Below are 19,875 nucleotides of genomic sequence, written 5' to 3'. Positions count from 1 at the left end.
TTGCGATAATCGCCATTATTTGATCGCAGTCGCTATCAAAACATCGCAACTAACCGTGATTATCGCAGCGCGACAATCTGTTTAGCGACAGAACTCATTCTCGCATATATCGGACTGACTGGATATAATTGCAGGGAGCAGTGACTAAACGTATCCTCGTTTTCATAAGAGTGGAAAATAATCTCGATTTCTGCTTTAGTACTGTATTGTGGATTTATCATGGCGATATTATAATTTATAATACAGTATTATACATTGCAAAGAACAAGATGTAGAATATAAAGAAAGATTGATTTCAGAAGTCTTCAACCCAAGGAAATAACGACTCCGTTTTATATATTCATCTAATAAAACACACAAAAAGAAAGTTGTGCTTTAGGATTTGAATTAAAAAGTAGCGCCTTCATTTGAGATTTGATGTATTTTGAGATGAATTTCATAAGTATTCTGTCGTCGTCTTCTATGGCAGAAGACTAAGAACAGAAAAGTGTTAATATTAACAACTTATGTTTTAAAAGTGTTCTCCGACGACACAATGTCTGTATAGTAACTGAAGTAACTCGCAAGCATTCTGATAGGAATACAGCTTATGGTAGACATATTTGTAGCAGTAGTTTATCGCAATCGTAAAACCGCCTTTACTTATATTTGCGAGATCGCTGGTTCGCGTTTCGATTAATGGACTTTTTTTCAAATCAATGCAATTTTTATATAAAATAATTGTAAATTGCACGAGTTTATACATTTTAAATAGAAAATAAATAGACAGAAATAAGAATTTTCTCTTTCTTGAAAATGAATTTTCGAAATTGTATTTTTTAGAACTCGAATAACTAATTATTGGGGTGCAATTTTCAAATTGCAGATCTGTAAATTCTCAGTGTCCTCTCAGTCATCCTTCGTTAATCTCGAGAATTGAAGTAGATGAAAATCGAGACAGATATTGAAAGCTTAGGAGCGGGAGGCCCCGATTAACTATATACGAGCTTCCAGTGGCCCGGAAGTCACGTGATTTTTAATTCCCTCTTTTTGTTTTCTTTCCCTTTAGCTCCTTCCATTTCCTCCCACACGTCGTCAACCTCCATTCCATCATTTAGGTTTATGGTTTTGTTTTTATTAATGATTTCGAAGTGCTCTTTGAATTTTCGTAGATAAATATCTTTTTCTTTATGGATAATTTTTATACTTTTTTAGTTTATTGTGCATCCGAATTCCTTACAGTGATTTGTCCACGGTGATTGGTTATCATTAAGTCTAATTGCTGCTTTATGTTCTTTAATTCTGGTACCAAGTTGTCTTCCTGTTTCGCCAATGTGAGGGGTGCAAATTACAAGAAAATATTGCACCCGAAATGCATAGAAAATAAATAAAGAATATGAACAAAAGCTTTGTCTCTGATTAAATGTGGTCCAGGCCAAAAAAACGGGGGTTATTTATGTACAATTAACCCATAAAATTTTTTTCTCATCAATTTTGAGGAAATATTTTTGAAAAATTGATTTTTTAAAAGTAATATAAAGTAAACCGCACCATGGATATATACATATCTATTACTTATAGCAGTTTATTTTTTTAATTTTTATTCTTCAAGTTACAGATTATTTGTCCTTGTCCCCTTCAAAGTACTTCTATCCCCTATTCACACACTTATCCCATCAGTGTTTCCACTTTGCAAAGCAGTCCTGATAAGCTTGTTTCAGAATGTCCTTCAATGCTTGTGACAAATTTGTTTTAATGTCATTGTGTCAAAACAGTGTTCTTTCAGCACTTATTTTAATTTTGGAAACAAGAAAAAATCAAAAGGAGCCAGGTCTGGTGAGGACAGTCATTTGATTTTTCGCACAAAACTGGTGAATTGACAAGGCTGAAGAGCGGGTGCATTGTCAAGGTGAAGAAACTAAGAGTTGTCTCACCACAACTCTGGTCTCTTTTTGCAAATTTTTTTCATGTAACTGTTTCAATACCCGTACATATTACTGACGTTTGACTGTTTGATCTTGAGGCAAAAATTCAAAGTGCACAACTCCATTGAAATTGAAAAAAACTGATCATCACCTTGACATTGTATTGAGAATGTCATTTTTTTTTTTTTTTTGCATGGAGTGTGGAGATCCTTTGCCAACCCACAGTGATGATTGAACTTTTGTCTCAATGTCATAGCCTTAAACCCAACTCTTGTCATCCATTATGATCCTTTGCATGAATGTTTTGTTATTGTTGGCTTATTGAAGGAGTTTCAGGCAAACATCCACTCGATTTTCCTTCTGCTGTTCAGTTGTCGAATGAGGAACAAATTTTGCTGCAACTCAATGCATATTCAATTTTTCCATTAAAGTGTCATGGCATGGCCCTATTGAGATCCCAATTTATTCTGAAAGTTCTCCGACAGTCAGCACCAGATCCTTGATTTTCTGAATGTGAGTGTCATCAGTTGAGATTGAAGGTCATTTTTAACTGATAACCACTTTTGAATTGGGTAAACTATTCGTTATACTCTGTACAACCTAGAGCATCATTTTCATAAACTTGATTCAAAAGTTGAAATGTTTCCATAAAAGTTTTTCCAAGTTTTATGCAAAACTTTACATTGCATTATTGCTCCTGTAAATTGCACATTGCAAAAATAGCCACAAATACTGAAACAAATATAAATCTAATTATAAAGCAAATACTGAAACACCTTTACTCAAAAAACAATAACATGGGAATGAAACGAGATATCAACAATCCGAAAAAGCAACTTACTTGGTAGGTATCACAAATGCATGTTGCCAACCTCATGATGCTAAAACACTCCATTTTCACCCAATTCAAAAAGTTTGGTTATTTTTTGAACAGACCTTATACGTAAAACGGCACAGTACTGCAAACAGATAAGGCAACTTTTACAAGAGCTTGTTAGGTAAACTACAATAATTATGTGGGATATAACAAACTTGTATATTGTTAGGTAGGCTGATTTCCAACAAGTTTTTTGTAAACATTTGTGCCATAATAATAAATGATATACTAGTAGAGCTGCACATTCTTCCAGCATGCAAATAAATTTGAATTTCTCGAACAACCACCTTCAGAACTTCTGGAAGACATTCCACTAGTTTTAAGCGAAAAGTCGTAGATGCATTTGGATGGAGTATCTAGTATTATGCACATCCAGTCAGATTCTGGCTTTATGAACATGATGGAGAATACTAGATTGAAAGATGTGATCCAGTACAGTGGCCACCTTGATCTCCTTTTGATAGACTTCTTTTTCTTGTCTTACTTGGAGGAAAGGATGTATTGCTAGACTGACCATAATTTCTTGATGCCAAAAAGTGATGGGAGAGCCTCAGCTAAAAAAAATACAGATTCTCTTTTATTGAAATTCTGTCAAGAAGTGTTTTTAGTAATTTGTTAGTATGATATTAATTTGGGATGTAAAAAGTACATAAATTTCTCTAAAAGCTTTTATTTTTGAATATTAATATTAAAAAAAATGGTTACTTTTATTACAATATGATATCAACTTTAATATTTAGGTTATTGTAGGAAGTTTTCCAGGGTCAAACTGAGAATATTTTTCATATGAATTTATTTTGTTTAATAAGATCTGTTCACTTGCAATTTTATCATAAAACTTATTGTAACTTGCAGTTTTGCTTTATAATTAGCATTGCTTTTGTGAAGTCAATAATTAACCTCAACTTCTCTTTTGACCACAGAAATTCATGTTATGGATATAATTTTTCTACAGAAGCTGTATTTCCTGGCAAACAAGAAGTAATTCTATCAAATTATTATAATATTGAAATTCAAGATCTTTTTCACATATTTCGTTAATATTTTAATCCATCTCTCAGATACATTGATTTTTTTTATTATTCTATTTTTCCAAGTGTTAGTTATAACTAATGTTAGGCATTTTTGGTGCTGCACCAATTTTTTATTTGTATTGGGCATGAAAAAAGAAGACAGAAAATGCCATTAATTAAGTTATAGGCCCCTTAAATACTTCTGAAATTTTCACCAAATTCATACCCCAGCATCATTTTCAACCCCTCATATCATTTTAGCTGCTTCAGTTTCAGTATTACTTTGTATCAACTAATAAAACAATCACAGCACTCAAATCCTGGATGGGGATTCAAACAGAAGCTACAAATCACAACCAGTGCTGCCGGATTTGGCAAAAAGTATCAGATTGGATTGGGCCAATAAATAAGGAACTACTTTCACTACTAAATTTTTGTATTTGATTATTTGCAAATTTTAGAGCCATTAAAAATAGTTTTTAAAAGGCTACAAATATTATAAATTTGTTGTTTTTGTGTGTTGAAGGAAAAAAAAAATATTTGCAAAATTTGCTATTCAAATAGCAATTAAAAAATATAATTCATTTTTGAATTTAAATTGTGAAAGCTCAAGTGATGAAGACAAGTATTTTGGTAACAGTGTAAATTTGTTTTTTGGAATTATTTTTAGTAAAAAAATTTGTAAACTTTGTAATGTAAAAGATTTTTAAAGATTTAGTTGCACAAGTAACTGTATCATAATGATTATCAGTTGTTACTACTGAATTAATAATGAGTGACTTATGAGGTGAGCATCTTCATATTTGCATCAATTTGCCCCTTCTTTAAAATTTACTGCTTTTTTGTACCCAAATGCCTAATACCAGTTATAACAGTCTTTGATAGCACCATTGATTGAATAATTGAATTTCATCTGTTTCTGTTTAGGTAATATGTTCCTTAAATTCACTGAAACTATTTTTTATTTATTACTATCCAGGTATCTTCCTCAACAGTTGGTATCTGTTCAAATTTTTGCAGGTGTGTTCATGAAGAGCCAATGTCAGAATTGACAATTTTGAGTAATCAACATTAGAAATTTTACATAATTTTTTTTTTTAATTGCCTAATTAAGAACAAAATGCAGGGTAATTTTCTCAGTAGGAAATCAAAACATTCCTCAATAACTTTTTATTGCTTTGTGGTTTTCATAGGAAACTAAAAAGCAATAAAGTAGCTATTGAGGAATGTTTGGGTTTCCTAGTGAGAGAATCACCCTACATGTATATGTATATATATTTTGTTCTTAGACAGTTTTGCTAAATCAGTTTGTTTTATTGAAACCTAGGGCCTCATTAAGAACAAAATGTGTTTACAATAGCAGCTCATGGCTATCTAATGTAAGAGGTGCTGAGTAACAACTATTACTTTACATAAACTATACATATATCTATCTATACTGTTTATCGGTACTGTTGCAGTGTGGCTGCATGGTAGGATACTGGGTCAGAACAGAGGTACAGTACAAAGTACTCTGTAAACATTAATATGAAAAAAAATTTTTCATTTTGCAGTACTTATGCAGTATACACATATATGTAAAGTTTGTTCAAAATTTCTAATGTGAATTACTCAAAAACTTAAGAAGTGTCAATTTTGACACTGGCCCTTCTTGAGCTCATCCACACATTTATGACCTCTATCAACACAGAATAAACATTTTCTAACAAATCCAAAGTTCAGAATACCGTGTTTAATATAGAAACTATAGAGAGCTAAGCTGTTTGATTTTTCTTAAAAAACAGGACAAAAGTATAAATTTCACTAAAACTGTAGGATAGAGAGAGATTTCAGAATAGAGCAAAAAAAAGAAAAAATGTACATCTGGTCAACCTATACAGTAATACCCCGAACTTACACAATAGGTGGGACCGAGTGATAACCACGTAAGTCGAATTCGTGTAAGTCGGGGTATAATTTCGCAATTTGTGTAAAATCCAAGTTGAATGTATGTAAGCTAATAAATGTTCTCATTAATCTTATCTCGTCTTTTGATTCGTTCACGATTACAAGAAATCACCACATAGAGTCTCTCAAGTCTCTGTAGATATAACAAACAAAGAAATAAATAACACAAAATAAATTGTAGCTATGTGTCAATTCCACACGACACGTCTGAACATGTAAGCTAAACAATAGTGTGGGGGGAATGAGTAATCAACAGTTGTGTAGCGCTCAAACAAAAGACAAATCAACGAGATTTGAAAATTGCATAACTCCAGATTCGTGTAAGTCGAGGTATTACTGTATATCACAGAGGCAGCTATCTAAGATGACTTAATTGCTTGAATAATGCATGGAGCACTAGAGTTTGCCAAAATGCTGAAATACTTTTCAGGGTCTATCAGTCTATTATTAAGAGATGTGAGATGTGCATTGCAGGAGGAGGATGGCATTTTCAGCACTTTCTGTAGTTCTCTCTACTTGAACATAAACCTTCTAACTCCCCAGTATTACTCTTTTTGGCAAACGTTTTCGACCCTACCAGGGTCTTCTTCAGGCTACCGTTTTAATAAATTCAAATATTGCAAAATCGAACAGTAATGGATTAAATGCGATTCAAATCCTAGAATGTCAACGTTCATATCAAAAATATAGAACACCACGTTCTTTCCTCGATGACGTTAAAGCTTGCGTAAATTGCGCTTGTAATACACAATATTACACTCAATTATGTGTGGGGTGTTTCTTCATAGCAAAATTTCCATGCTTTAGAGATATTAACTGCGTCTTTGGAGTTAATACATGTGTTGTTTAATCCTGCTTTATAAATCTCTAAGGTCTCCATAATTCTTAGTTGGTCCGTACGTTGTGATAGTCTTACCATACGGGCATTCTGTAGATCCACCCTTATTCCAGGTTCTGTGGCCACGGTTGAAAGGGTGGTGGTGTGTTTATTATTATCTATATCATATTTATGCTCCTGGAGACGTTTGCGAAGGGAGCGTTTGGTTGATCCCACATATACCAACTTATTATTAAATCTGTCATCCCAAATGGGTATAGAATATACTCCCGGTGCGCATTTCAAGTCTAGCGTATCCTTCCCATTGCGTAGTAAGCTATAAATGGATCTTGGCCTACTGTACGTTACCTTATTATTAGTGCGGGAAGAGATTTCTCTGTATATATTGGCCAGATGGTGGTTGTACTCTACTATTTTTCTTTTACTGTTTCCGTCAAGGGGAACATCTGGGATGTCCGGAGTATTGCTTTCTCTTTTCCGTATATATGCTCTTGCGATATTATATACCAAGTTCTTACCGTACCCATGCTGTGTTGCCATTCCCTGGATATGTTCCAGCTCTGCTATGGTGTCCTTCCATTCAGAGTGGTGGGTGAACGCCCTCTTAGTCAATGCCCGAAATGCCGCTATCTTATAGGGGTAAGGATCTTCTGAGTTAGCCGGGATGAACATTGGTACATAGCATTCTTTGTAAAAAACTTTGTACGAAATTCTCTTATTCATTAATTGAATGTTTAAGTCGAGGAAGTGTGCGGCTCTATTGCTTTTTTGGTCTAGTTTGATTTTTAGGCCATATGGGTTGTTGTTCATTTCCTTTATGAAAATATTTACGTTAGGTTCTGTTCTCCATATGATAAGGACATCATCCACATATCTCCTGTACAGGAGCATGTTGGAATTATAAAGAGGGATGATTTGTTGCTCAAGTTTCCTTATTACTAGCTCACATAAGACTAAGAGGGCGTTCACCCACCACTCTGAATGGAAGGACACCATAGCAGAGCTGGAACATATCCAGGGAATGGCAACACAGCATGGGTACGGTAAGAACTTGGTATATAATATCGCAAGAGCATATATACGGAAAAGAGAAAGCAATACTCCGGACATCCCAGATGTTCCCCTTGACGGAAACAGTAAAAGAAAAATAGTAGAGTACAACCACCATCTGGCCAATATATACAGAGAAATCTCTTCCCGCACTAATAATAAGGTAACGTACAGTAGGCCAAGATCCATTTATAGCTTACTACGCAATGGGAAGGATACGCTAGACTTGAAATGCGCACCGGGAGTATATTCTATACCCATTTGGGATGACAGATTTAATAATAAATTGGTATATGTGGGATCAACCAAACGCTCCCTTCGCAAACGTCTCCAGGAGCATAAATATGATATAGATAATAATAAACACACCACCACCCTTTCAACCGTGGCCACAGAACCTGGAATAAGGGTGGATCTACAGAATGCCCGTATGGTAAGACTATCACAACGTACGGACCAACTAAGAATTATGGAAACCTTAGAGATTTATAAAGCAGGATTAAACAACACATGTATTAACTCCAAAGACGCAGTTAATATCTCTAAAGCATGGAAATTTTGCTATGAAGAAACACCCCACACATAATTGAGTGTAATATTGTGTATTACAAGCGCAATTTACGCAAGCTTTAACGTCATCGAAGAAAAAACGTGGTGTTCTATATTTTTGATATGAACGTTGACATTCTAGGATTTGAATCGCATTTAATCCATTACTGTTCGATTTTGCAATATTTGAATTTATTAAAACGGAAGCCTGAAGAAGACCCTGGTAGGGTCGAAAACGTTTGCCAAAAAGAGTAATACTGGGGAGTTAGAAGGTTTATGTTCAAGTAGAGAGAATTATATTTCCTCCAGTGGTGGATAGGAAGTTCATTTGTTACTTTTTGTAGTTTTTTTTTTTTCTTTATTTCTATGTTCTTTATTCTAAAACCAACTGGTTTTTTTTTCTGTACTTTCTGTAAAAAAATAAAAAGATTCTTGCAAGTTTTTCCACACTGTAAGGATAGAAACACTGTCATTTCAGTCCCCAATATCTCTAACAGTGTATTTGCTCTTCTGTAATCATAGAACATTTTTTATGTAATTTAAATTGTAGAACCAACAGTTTCATTTTGCAATATCCTGTATTAATATTCAACCATTCAATATTTGCAATATTCAACTGTAGCATTTATCTTCATCAACATCCTTGCAGATTTTGTGAAATCTTACAAATCATTAAAATGTAAATGGTTTATGTTTAATTTACAAATTATATAGGCTACACATAAATCAATTTGTAGATGTTGGTCACACTTGTATCTTGCTTAGAACAAACCTTAGTTTCTCTCTTTTCTCTATTGCTATAAATCAAATTTGTAACAGTGTTAAAACTAACATTATTGTGTGCAAATGATATACAAGTGAGCTTATAAAATAAAATGATTGTATTAATTATTCATGAAAAATACATTGAATCTTGTTCTTACATTCTTTTATATTATAGTGGAATTAGTGTTGGGATTTAATTATCAAGCCATGTAATTTTAAAAGCAGTAATACTTGAATGGAGAAATAACTTTACACCAAATGAGACTAGAAAGTAATACTGATAAGAAACCTCATTCGACATAGAGCCTTTTTTTGTTTTATTCCAGTACTGTTTAACATTTGTCTTTAAACATTACTGGAAACAAAAAAAAAGGTTCTATGTTGAATGAGGTTTCTTATCAGTAATACTTCTTTATGAATATCTAATTTACATAATTTTTAATAACATTTTTTATTTTTTATTAATAATAATAATAATAATATAATGTGTAATTACAATATTATTAATTATATTGATGAATATTAATTTAAATGAAAATAAAATACAGTCAACCCACCATAACACTGTTGATAATTCCATTTTATATGAATTCCATGTTGTACGAGTCACTTAGATTTTACAAATACATGTGCTGGGCTGTGAACAGCTCACATATTTGTAAAATCTAAGTGACTTGTATAACATAAAATTCATGTAAAACGGAACTATCAACAGTGTTATAGGGAGTTGACTGTAAATGATTTTTAAATTAATTTATTGAACTAAAATTTTTATTTTTACGAATAATAATTNGTTTTATATCTATTTGAAGATTTTTTTTTGTATTTAAGTGGTTATTTTAAAATTATGATTAATTTGATAAGTATTATATTAATTAAGATTTTAAAATAATCACTTAAATATAAAAAAAATCTGTAAATAGATAAAGATTAAAATTTTAATTCAATAAATTACTATTAAAAAATCATTTAATTTCAATTCATAATAAACCAAGAATTTTATTAATTATTTATTTTTATTTATTATATTTAAAAAGTTAAAATATTTAATAGTTTGTTAAAAGTTTATTACATAAATTAAAATTTTTTTAGGCATTAAAAAATGAAATCAAAGATATGCATGGATTGAGAATATTTACTTCAGTACCTGAATCTTGATAGGAATGAATTTTATATTATCAATATTTTATAGAGAATTATTTGTGTAGCGTATTTATTTGAAAAACAATTTGATCATTTAAATGTAATTTGAAAAGTATCATTTAAAAAATAATGTTAATTCTTTCAGTTTTAATTTTGTTATAAATAGAATAAATTTTGTAGATGTAAAGAAATATATCTCAATACAAAATATACATGAAATAAATACTTATAAAACTAAACTTTTGCAAGTGTTTTCATAGTATTATATAACGTATATCTCGGCAGATAAGACAACCTTCAGATAAGACAAGTTGTAAATTTATAGTTTTAGCATATATCTGTCCTATAAGGCAACCCCCAAAATATCAATGGCCTATGAATTTAGTTTAGATCAGCAATGATCATCTGAATAATAATACTGTATAACATACACAGAATTATGTCCTATTTGTAATTTTTTGAATGAACAAATTTTATTTTCTTGCATCTGGCAGCACTGCCTTGTGATTTTTGCAAACATTGGCACTGATTCGGCATTCAGGTAATGACCTTGACTTTTCACAAAAACGTTGTAGGGCTATTCTATTTTGTGCATATACCCTACTCTCTTCTAGTAAATAATTACAGTTTGTCTGTCTTTTTATAATGGTTTTAATTTATATAAATTTCAATCTAATTTCTTTTGTATCTGTTCTATAAGACAACCCCAGATTTTGGGGGCCTTTTTTATGATTCAACTATCGTCTTATCTGCCAAGATATATGGTACTTTATTATAATTGACTACAATATTTCAAGATTTTGGCAAATGACTTAACAATTGGATATTTTCTAATTTTGATGATTTATTCAATTTTATCATTAATTTTTATTTATTAAAAGAAATTTCTTTTAATGATTTCTCAGAAATGAAAGATCCAGCTTTATTTATTTTTTTATTAAAGTTTAACAAAATAATGATATACAATTAATTTTCTATCTCATTTAATATTAAATATAAACTTATTTGAGAAATCTTATAATAATATATTTTGTAAAATTTCATTTCAAGAACATTCAAAATAATACAATTAAATTGCTAAATTTTTTAAAAGATTAATATAAAAAACTTTATTGCACTTAATGATGAATACTTTATTGCACTTAATGATGAATACATCATAACTTATGATATAAATTTTTTCAAATTCAAGGATTGCAGTTTTGCATTATAAAATATACAGTAAGACCCCACTTAACACTGCCTTGCTTAATACTAATTCAATATATCACAGTATGCTTGAAGCTTAAAAAAAGGTCAAAATTTACGCCAATTTAATTTATTGTGGCATTACATTGATTCACATATATTGATTCGTATACGATTATTTGCAAACAGAAACCAATCAGCAAAAGGTGGCAAAAAAGTGTACTTTCTTTAAATCTATGTTTGTTTGGTACAATTTTGGAAAAAATATATCATTAAGGATGTCATAGGAAATAACGACTTAGCTTAGCAAGAATTAACTGATAAATGCATGAATGAAGTGTGGAAGAAGTTATGGCTTAAGGTATCCAAGAATTCTCAATGAGAAGAGCCTATCACTGTATTGTTAGGTTGACCAAACTCAATCTAATCAATATAACAGGACTAGGAGATTAGATGAGCAGGATATTGAGTTACCGCAGGTTTCTGGTGAGAGCCTTACTGTAATTTAATACAATAGAAAAAATAATTTTTTTGAATACTCAAAAAATACCTTTTAATTATATTGCTATACATTTGAACAAAAATTTAAAGTAACTGGAACAACAATCAATCCTCTAAGTAGTGACCACTAATGAGAACATAAAAAATGGTCATTGTTGGGAGGTGAACTGAAAATTACACAGGTTGTATAAATTGAAAGATAGCACACACTTAATTTATTACTTTTAACATTGTAGAAAATCATAAAATCTTACAGATTTTCTCAAATATATAGAGAACTCCTAAAAATACATGTAGATTTATTAAAAAAAGAAAAAAATACCATATTGATCTCTTATTATAGGCCATAGCCTATAATGAAAGATCAATATGACTTTTTTCTGTATACATTAAAATACATGTAAAAAAAGGGGGGTCAATGTTCTCTGCCAATGGTGATAATTAAAATATTTATTCAAATTCTTAAACACTTGCATTGTAATTAGTTCTTTGTGTTGAAATTTTACCACTGCTGACAGAGGACACTGTATCATCTTTACATATTTCAACATGTCTTAATCTACGATAAAAGATTAATTTACATCTGCATTTTTAGGAGTTCCTTACATGTTAGAGAAGGATTTTTATACAAAAAGTTTTTTTACAGTTGTCTACAATGTTAAACATACTGTAGTTCTTGATGTTTTTAGAGAGAGATTTATTTTTTACATTTATAGCCAAGTTATTAATCACATGAAAAGTCAATAGCCAAATTAGTCATCTTATCAATAATAATTAATTTTGTACAGTGCATTATTATTTTTTGTGTGTTTTACATTGTTTAGAATCAAACGCATTTTGATTTTAACAATAAATGATATTTATAACCTTATTTATTATTCTGATAAAACAACAAAAATAAAACAGTAGCTAATCATTATTCTATAATATTTATTTTATATAATAAAATAATTACCAACAGAGTATATCTTGTAAAAAATTGGTAGAACAGAAATAAAACTATACATCTATGGAAGAAATGAAATTAAAATGAATAGCTACTAAACCAAATCTGTTCTTCATATAAATAGCAGTTGGTTTATAAATACCTGGCTTTAAATATATAAGCATGCCAATTTCTGTGGAGAAAATAAAAATGATTATGACATTCTCAGAATAATAATGGTATCATGCAGTCAAACAAGGTCATGTTCATAGAGTAGGCAGAGGTTCACATGTAAAAAGTCTACCAGTTTCCCTTAGTCATTTAGTGTTGAATGCAGCACTGGCCCAAATATGATTACTGCATCATACTCACAATCACTGTTACACTCAGATACAATAGATAGCACACACCAAGTAAGCCAAAGTGGTAAACTATTGATAACCAAGGCTGGAAAATTACACTAACAGATGAAATGGATACAAAAAAATAAATAAATAAATTTATCATCATTACTTATTATCAGTCATGATAATAAGTATTAACAGACATGACAGTGATTATAAGACAAACTAAAACAAAAATCTCACTGTTACAAAACAAAATGTTGTTGATCAGAAAATAACAATTATACACATCAACCTTATTCTACAGATGGCCAAATGATTGAGTGGTTCAGGTGTCAGTCTACTGCTCTGGAAAACCCAGGATTAAATATGGATGGGTTGAAAAATCTCAGGAAATTTTTTTATAGACAGTCCATCCCAGATATATCAGATCCTAACTCTCATCTGGCTGCCCCATTGTGGACCTGGCCAAATCTATAATGGATTTGATAAAAAAGGTCTTCCTAATGCCCACAGGACAGAAAAAGTTTAAACAAACAACTCTCAAACAAAAGGTTGCAGAATAAATATAAAAATACACATTTATCATACTGAAGATCATTCATTTATGATATTCCAAAACCAAACAAAACCATATATAGAATAATAATCATCAATGAAAACATAGATGCAAGAATTACAGTACAATTGACACAAAATTGACCAATGCATACTTATTCCAAGAAATTAATACAGTATATACTGGTTTAGATCCCACACATCAACCATGAATTCTCTTAAAACTTAAATACATCAAAAACAATCGAAGGAAAAAATCTTACATTACCTAAATGCAATATACACACACTACCAAATTACATTCATTCAGATTCAATACTCTCAGACATACAAACATTAGTTTATTGTAATGCAGTCTCTATGGTAACATACCATGACTTTAAGGTAAAGTGTACAATCACAGATACACTCAAATAAAAGACAAAATAAGCCTAACTGATAAAAAAAATAGAAATATAAAATTTCACATGACTTAATTAATTAAATAGACTGACACAATACACTATATTCAGCATAGCACAAAAATTAGAGAGAGAGATTAGAAAATTAAAACCCATGCAATGGCATTGTGATCCCCACTTATTGTTGCATCTTTGAATGAAGTTTGCATGTGTTCATTGGAAACTTAAAATAAATGTTTTTTTTATTCAGAAAATATATTGTCTTTTGGATTTTTTATGTACTACATTATATTGAGGTTACAATGAGACTCATCCTGGTCTTATGTCTCAGAATGTCCCTTCAAGTGACTCAGTACAGCAGCTTGTGACAGTCATTGGGAAGAAACAACATTCACCAAGTGAGCTTTTTCCTAAAACTTCTAAACATGAAGAGTATTTTCCAAGATCACAACAAGCTACAGGAATCAGTTCAGTATTGGATTATAGTTTACTTTGAAGGTAAGTTTGAAAAAATACTTTCTCATTTGATAAGTTTAGAACAAAAGTATAATAGTCTGTCATCTGAACTTAGAAAATAAAACAAGTAACATAATATGCACTAAAACAAAAGCTTGCAATGAAGCCACAGAGGCTTAAAAAACTTGATATAAACAATATTCACTGCAAGGACAACAAAATAAGTGATTTGCAAACACAAAAAACTTTTCTACAGTCACCTATTTACACTACACAATTGCAGCATAATTGCATACCAATAGAAAAATAACACAGATTATTAGTCTGCTCTTTGGTCCAATTCAATCATAGACAAAGATGAAGAAAGCTTGATCAAAGAGGAAGAAGAAAACATGCATGAGATACTGATTATGTTATGCTGAAATAAACATAAATGATATTAAAAAGGCAATACAAATAACGCACAGTTTGAAGACACTGTAGACATTTACAATACATATATAAATTTCTCAAACCTGACATTAATCAATGCTAAACAATTTTTAAGTAATTTGTTCAACAAATTACTTAAAAATTTAATTATTACTAGTAATCAAAAAATAGCCTGATACTTTATGGTAATTGTTTGATATTTCTGATACTTTATTCAGTCAAAACAAAAACTGAATTATTTCCTAAAGCACATTTAGTATTTTTTAAAACATTCCCCTCTACAAGGCTAACCTGCACTTCACAAGATTTCTTTATTGCCTTATAAAAATTGTTTAGCTGCTTCCAAACTCATTCCATGACTTCCTCACATATGTCATTGTTTAATTTAGAGGTTTGCCCACTGAGTGCATCCTTTATCTTCCCAAAGATATGGTAGTTGCAGGGTGACAAATCAGGACGATGTGGCAGGTATTTGAGGACTTTCCTATCTCATCATCATCAAGTTGCTTAAGATGTTTGTGCCACATGGAGCATAGCATTTTCTTGAAGAAAAATTATACCTTTACTCAGAAATCCTCACTTTTGGACTTGAGATTTTGTACAGTTGATTTTCTAAGATCTCTGCATAAGATTGCAAGGTGCAAGGTGTTCTTCAAAGAGTGGATCTTTATGGACAAAGCAGACCATTCTTCCAGTACTTGCTAATTTGCAATTTTTATCATTGATAGACATACAATAAAAGTTGATAACTAGTCATATTAATTGTCATTTAATAATTAATTATTGGGAACAAATAATATTACTACATATTTTATACAAAACCTGCTTTCTAATTGAATGTCATTCCTGTGAATATCTGTTTTGTTTATAAGAAATTAATGTCTCTCAAACTCTAAAGAATTTCAACATGGCATTCCTTGATGAGCCAAACTAGAGGTCATTCAGTGGTAGGGAGGGAAATTTTTCTGCCATAATCTGATGTCCTATATAAATCTAATCTGTATAAATTTCCGTCATTGCTATTTTAAAATCAGTCAGTTCTAACAGTATTTTATTGTTCTAGTATTTCTTTATTGTATTATGCTAAAATTTGTCTTATTGTAGGGACCATACAGATTATGGCCCTCTATACTTTCTGATATGACAGTTTATAACATTTTTTTCTCTTTATGCACTTGCAATTACTTAAGTTTATTTACTAGACTTTGTAATTAAAAGTTTTTTTTATAGCTTCTAGCTCAGGTCCTATATAAGTCTGGACTATAAGGATATAACTCTGCATTCTTCCTCTTGATAGCCCTGTTTGTTACTGTTATTGTATTCTTCATTCTGATTTGTTTTTGAATGTCTATTGTTACAAACTATATAAATAATAATAAGCTTACATAATCTAGAAATTATTGAATTGATGAGATATTTTCAATGTTTATAAATATGGTAAAACATGATTTTTTAAATCTTACCAAAAACACTTTTTTTCTTTTTATGATTTAATATATTGCATATTAAATTATAGTTTTTTTTTTAAACAATTTAAAATAAGTAAACAGACCAAATACAAAAATTAAATTCTTTATTTAAAAGAAAAAATTTTAAAATTTGATATTTGTTTACATGATAAGGAAATAACTTATCTAAAATGATAGAATAGGAAATGAAGGTACGGTAACTTCCTTTAATTTCAATCATGGCATTATAGAAAAACATTTTATAACATTTATTTACTATTGAATGTTTTCATTGCTAAATAGCAATTTATTAACATAAAATAGATATGTGAAATTTAAAAAAGTAAATAAAATATAACAATAATGTACGGTATACATATTCTGTGAAAGTGCTGTCATTATTATTTATGTCTATTTTCCAGTTAAAAATAGGAATGTGTGTAAAATTATTGAATTCTGAAATATATTTTGAATAAAAATTCTTTTATAATTTTTCTTACGTATGGAATCTGAGAAAGATTTGGCCATGATGCTCTGTTGGCCTACAAGCTAATGTACTCTATATTGATAAACATGTTTATACTAAATTAAATAAATAAATTTCCAAAAGTAAAACAATTTGAACTTTTATATTTAACATTTCAGTCCCCAATTTATTTAAAGCATTTTGATCATAAATTAGCCACTCATTTTGATGTGACTAATTTTATGTACTTCACAACAGAATATTTTGAGTTGCAATTATTAAAATTTACTGTTACATATTTCTGAGATGATAAAACAAATAATTTTAGGCTCAATATTTGCACACAAAAAATATTCATAAATGTCAAATGCTATATTATTGATGAGTACAAAAGTTTGGTTAATCAACTAGATATTATTAAGTCTTAATGCCATATAGTGTTACATCATAGGGAGGCTATTTATAGTTGGGCCACAAAAGAAAAACAACTCTGGAAGAATGAAAAATAATTGTAAACTTTGGTAATAAGTGAAATTGCCAAATTGTGAGAAGATTCTGTTCAACTGTTCAATCATAGACAAGTATGCAAATAGCAGCAGACTTTTCTAATAAAATTATGAGATTTCAGTTTCTTGGTTTAAGTCATCACAATATGAACGTCACAGTAAGGAAAGTCAAGACAATTCCTAAGACAAGTGCTTCAAAGATTGTTACCGAACTGGAAAATATCACCAATAATGTATTGCACAGTATCAAGGTCAAGGGTGTAAGGTTATATATCTCAACTACTATTACAAATAAAATTTGTGGAATTTTTTATTCAATTCCAGGGGAGGGCAAGTACCCTGTTTGACCCCCTCAGATGTCCATATGGTGGACGATCAGTGCTTGTTTTAAGGTATACGAGTGCAACACGAATGTGTTCTCTGCACCTCATCCACGGCATAATGGATCAGTATACTCACATTAGCGGACAAATTTTCCTTCAATACATCAACATTTGGAAGACTATTTCCAACTATTACATTGTGTGGGACAACTATCCAGCTTGGACCACACTGTGGTCATTGTACATCTCCCATTACCTCAAACACCACCACAAACCTTACATTAATCCATAGAGTACACATGGGATTTTCTTAAGAAAATAAAAAATCACATTTCAAACAGATTTAAAATCGGTGTCACAAGGAATAGAATATCCTCATTAACACAGGAAAAAAGTTCTCATTTGATTTTTTGCTATAGTTGTAGTGTTTTCATTTTTGGTAATTTTCGGTTAATAGGTCGCCAGCCAATATGTACATGAACAGGTACGATTCAAGCCATGAATAAGAAGTTTCACACCACCCCAGAATTGTGATCCTTTGGGTGATATTCATTTCAGAAAGTCAGTTTTTAACACATATCAGTCTACCACCTATTCTACATGCAAAGCATGTAGACATGCACCTCACCCCCTAAAACTACATAACATCAAGTACTCCACGAGTAGTCAAGTAGGCTACTAAAAGCTGACACAGTCACATGGGCTAAATTGATAAATGCAATAGTCTTCTGGTGTAAGGAAATGAATTAATATCAATGGAAATCTGATTCAAATAGAAATTACTACATTGTATATGTTATGGACAGTATTTGTGTGTCTTGCCCAATAGAATATATTAAAAACTTTATTTACATTTCTCAGTTTTCCACAAAAACCTCAGTCATACAAATAGTTTTTACTTTAGCCATAGGTAAACGATTTAGTTCTTCTGTAATTCTAATTTTTCTTTTATTAAAGGAAAGATTTAAGAATATATAATTTATTTTCACAGCAAAAAAATAAACAAAAAAAATTATAAATATGTACAGCTCATTTACAACAAATGAAAGAGATTTCTTTCATAATACAAACTTGCCTTTAAAGATAACCACTTACGACGTAGCTAGTCGACAAAATGACTTATAATAAAATGAAATGTTCGTAGCATACAGTGCGCATTTTAAGTCCATCATCCGCAATAAAATTCAGAAATCCGAAACTCTTCCTTTTCTCTCCCAATCTCCGTATCTTGTGGGTTCGGGTCCGGTGGGACCTCCTATTTCTCCGGTCACGGGATTGGTATGGTTGGGAAAGGGTGCAAACGGATCGCATTCACCGTTCTTCTTGTGTTTGGCAGTCTGTTGATCAAGTTTTCCCAGTGGTGTTTTCACTTTTTGGATGACTTTCGGCAAAGGTGTTGTGGAGTTATTCGTTCCGGTCACATTGGTACCGATCTCTCTTTGCCAAGCAACTGCACCAATCGCTGTCTGACGTTCTAAAACAACAAAATCAATCTCGTTAAAGATTTTAATTATACTAGGGTGCTGACACGAGCGAACGAGAATATGAGGCGAGACGCGATAAATATCAAACCCCGATATGTGCGAGAACCAGAAATTCGCTCTTGCCAGCGATATTTCTCGCTTCTCCATGGTATTCTTAGCGAGAACTATATCGCTCGCAACCTCTCTCTCGCTACTAAATTCGCGTCAGCATTATCGCATCATTACACGTGTACTGATTTATACACACAAAAAACAGAACACTCTTTAAGTAGTTTAATTTTAAGTTCGCTATCGTATTTAAAAAGTCAATAAACGTAATTAAACTCACCAATAGCGCATCGACACAGAGAACCGACTTGTCTAACGATGTTACCGGTACTTAACATTTTAAAAACGTCGGAAAAGTAGTGGAACGTAAACAAAACGAGAGTGGAATAAACAGCGTGCCCCACGCCTTCCTCTTTTATACGACGAAACTCGATCAGCGCCCCCTTCCGATAAAAGTAGCGATACTATTGTCGTCCAAAGGTTACTTTTTAATCTGAATTACCACCGAGATGGAGTTTATCTATCGTTTAAATAATATATAATTAATTTTTAATAAAAAAATTCCACTGTTCCGAAATTAAATAAAGGCGATGTTTACATTTAACGAAATTAAGACCGGAAAGACCTTGAGTTGTTGATAACCGCGATGTCTTAAAAATAAGTCTTGGCCGCGATATTGTATGAATTTTATATACAATAGTACAAGTCG

General features: G+C 31.1%; 2 protein-coding genes across 2 annotated transcripts in view; one reads left to right on the top strand and one right to left on the bottom strand.

Annotated features, from left to right (window-relative positions):
• The window catches only part of LOC111634320 (bolA-like protein 3), an 18,184-nt gene extending 7,979 nt beyond the window's left edge, over window positions 1–10,205 (top strand). The window contains exon 4 of the mRNA XM_023379076.1: window positions 10,036–10,205. Coding sequence (XP_023234844.1) covers window positions 10,036–10,101 — 66 coding nt within the window. The 3' untranslated portion in view covers window positions 10,102–10,205. The remainder of the gene's footprint in view (window positions 1–10,035) is intronic.
• A 6,751-nt stretch (window positions 10,206–16,956) lies between these two features.
• Window positions 16,957–19,607, bottom strand: LOC111634319 (succinate dehydrogenase assembly factor 4, mitochondrial-like). The gene is made up of 2 exons (XM_023379075.1): window positions 19,447–19,607; window positions 16,957–19,108 (listed from the first exon to the last, which is right to left on the bottom strand). The coding sequence occupies exons 1-2, from the start codon at window positions 19,502–19,504 to the stop codon at window positions 18,819–18,821; spliced, it is 348 nt and encodes a 115-aa protein (XP_023234843.1). The 5' UTR covers window positions 19,505–19,607; the 3' UTR covers window positions 16,957–18,818.
• Between the last annotated feature and the right edge of the window lie 268 nt (window positions 19,608–19,875).

This window comes from Centruroides sculpturatus, unplaced genomic scaffold (genome assembly GCF_000671375.1).
Source record: "Centruroides sculpturatus isolate CEXI.00-Female unplaced genomic scaffold, Cexi_2.0 scaffold886, whole genome shotgun sequence".
In the NCBI taxonomy this organism is placed as follows: domain Eukaryota; kingdom Metazoa; phylum Arthropoda; class Arachnida; order Scorpiones; family Buthidae; genus Centruroides; species Centruroides sculpturatus.
Note: the sequence above shows the minus strand (reverse complement) of the source record. Positions and strands in the feature narration are given on the sequence as shown.

What these genes read in the sequence shown, in the direction of transcription:
- LOC111634319 (XM_023379075.1), bottom strand. Translation starts at nt 19,504, where the DNA reads ATGTTAAGTACCGGTAACATCGTTAGACAAGTCGGTTCTCTGTGTCGA. An exon ending in TCTGTGTCGATGCGCTATTG is followed by an intron (nt 19,109 to 19,446) that starts GTGAGTTTAATT and finishes TTGTTGTTTTAG; the next exon opens with AACGTCAGACAGCGATTGGT.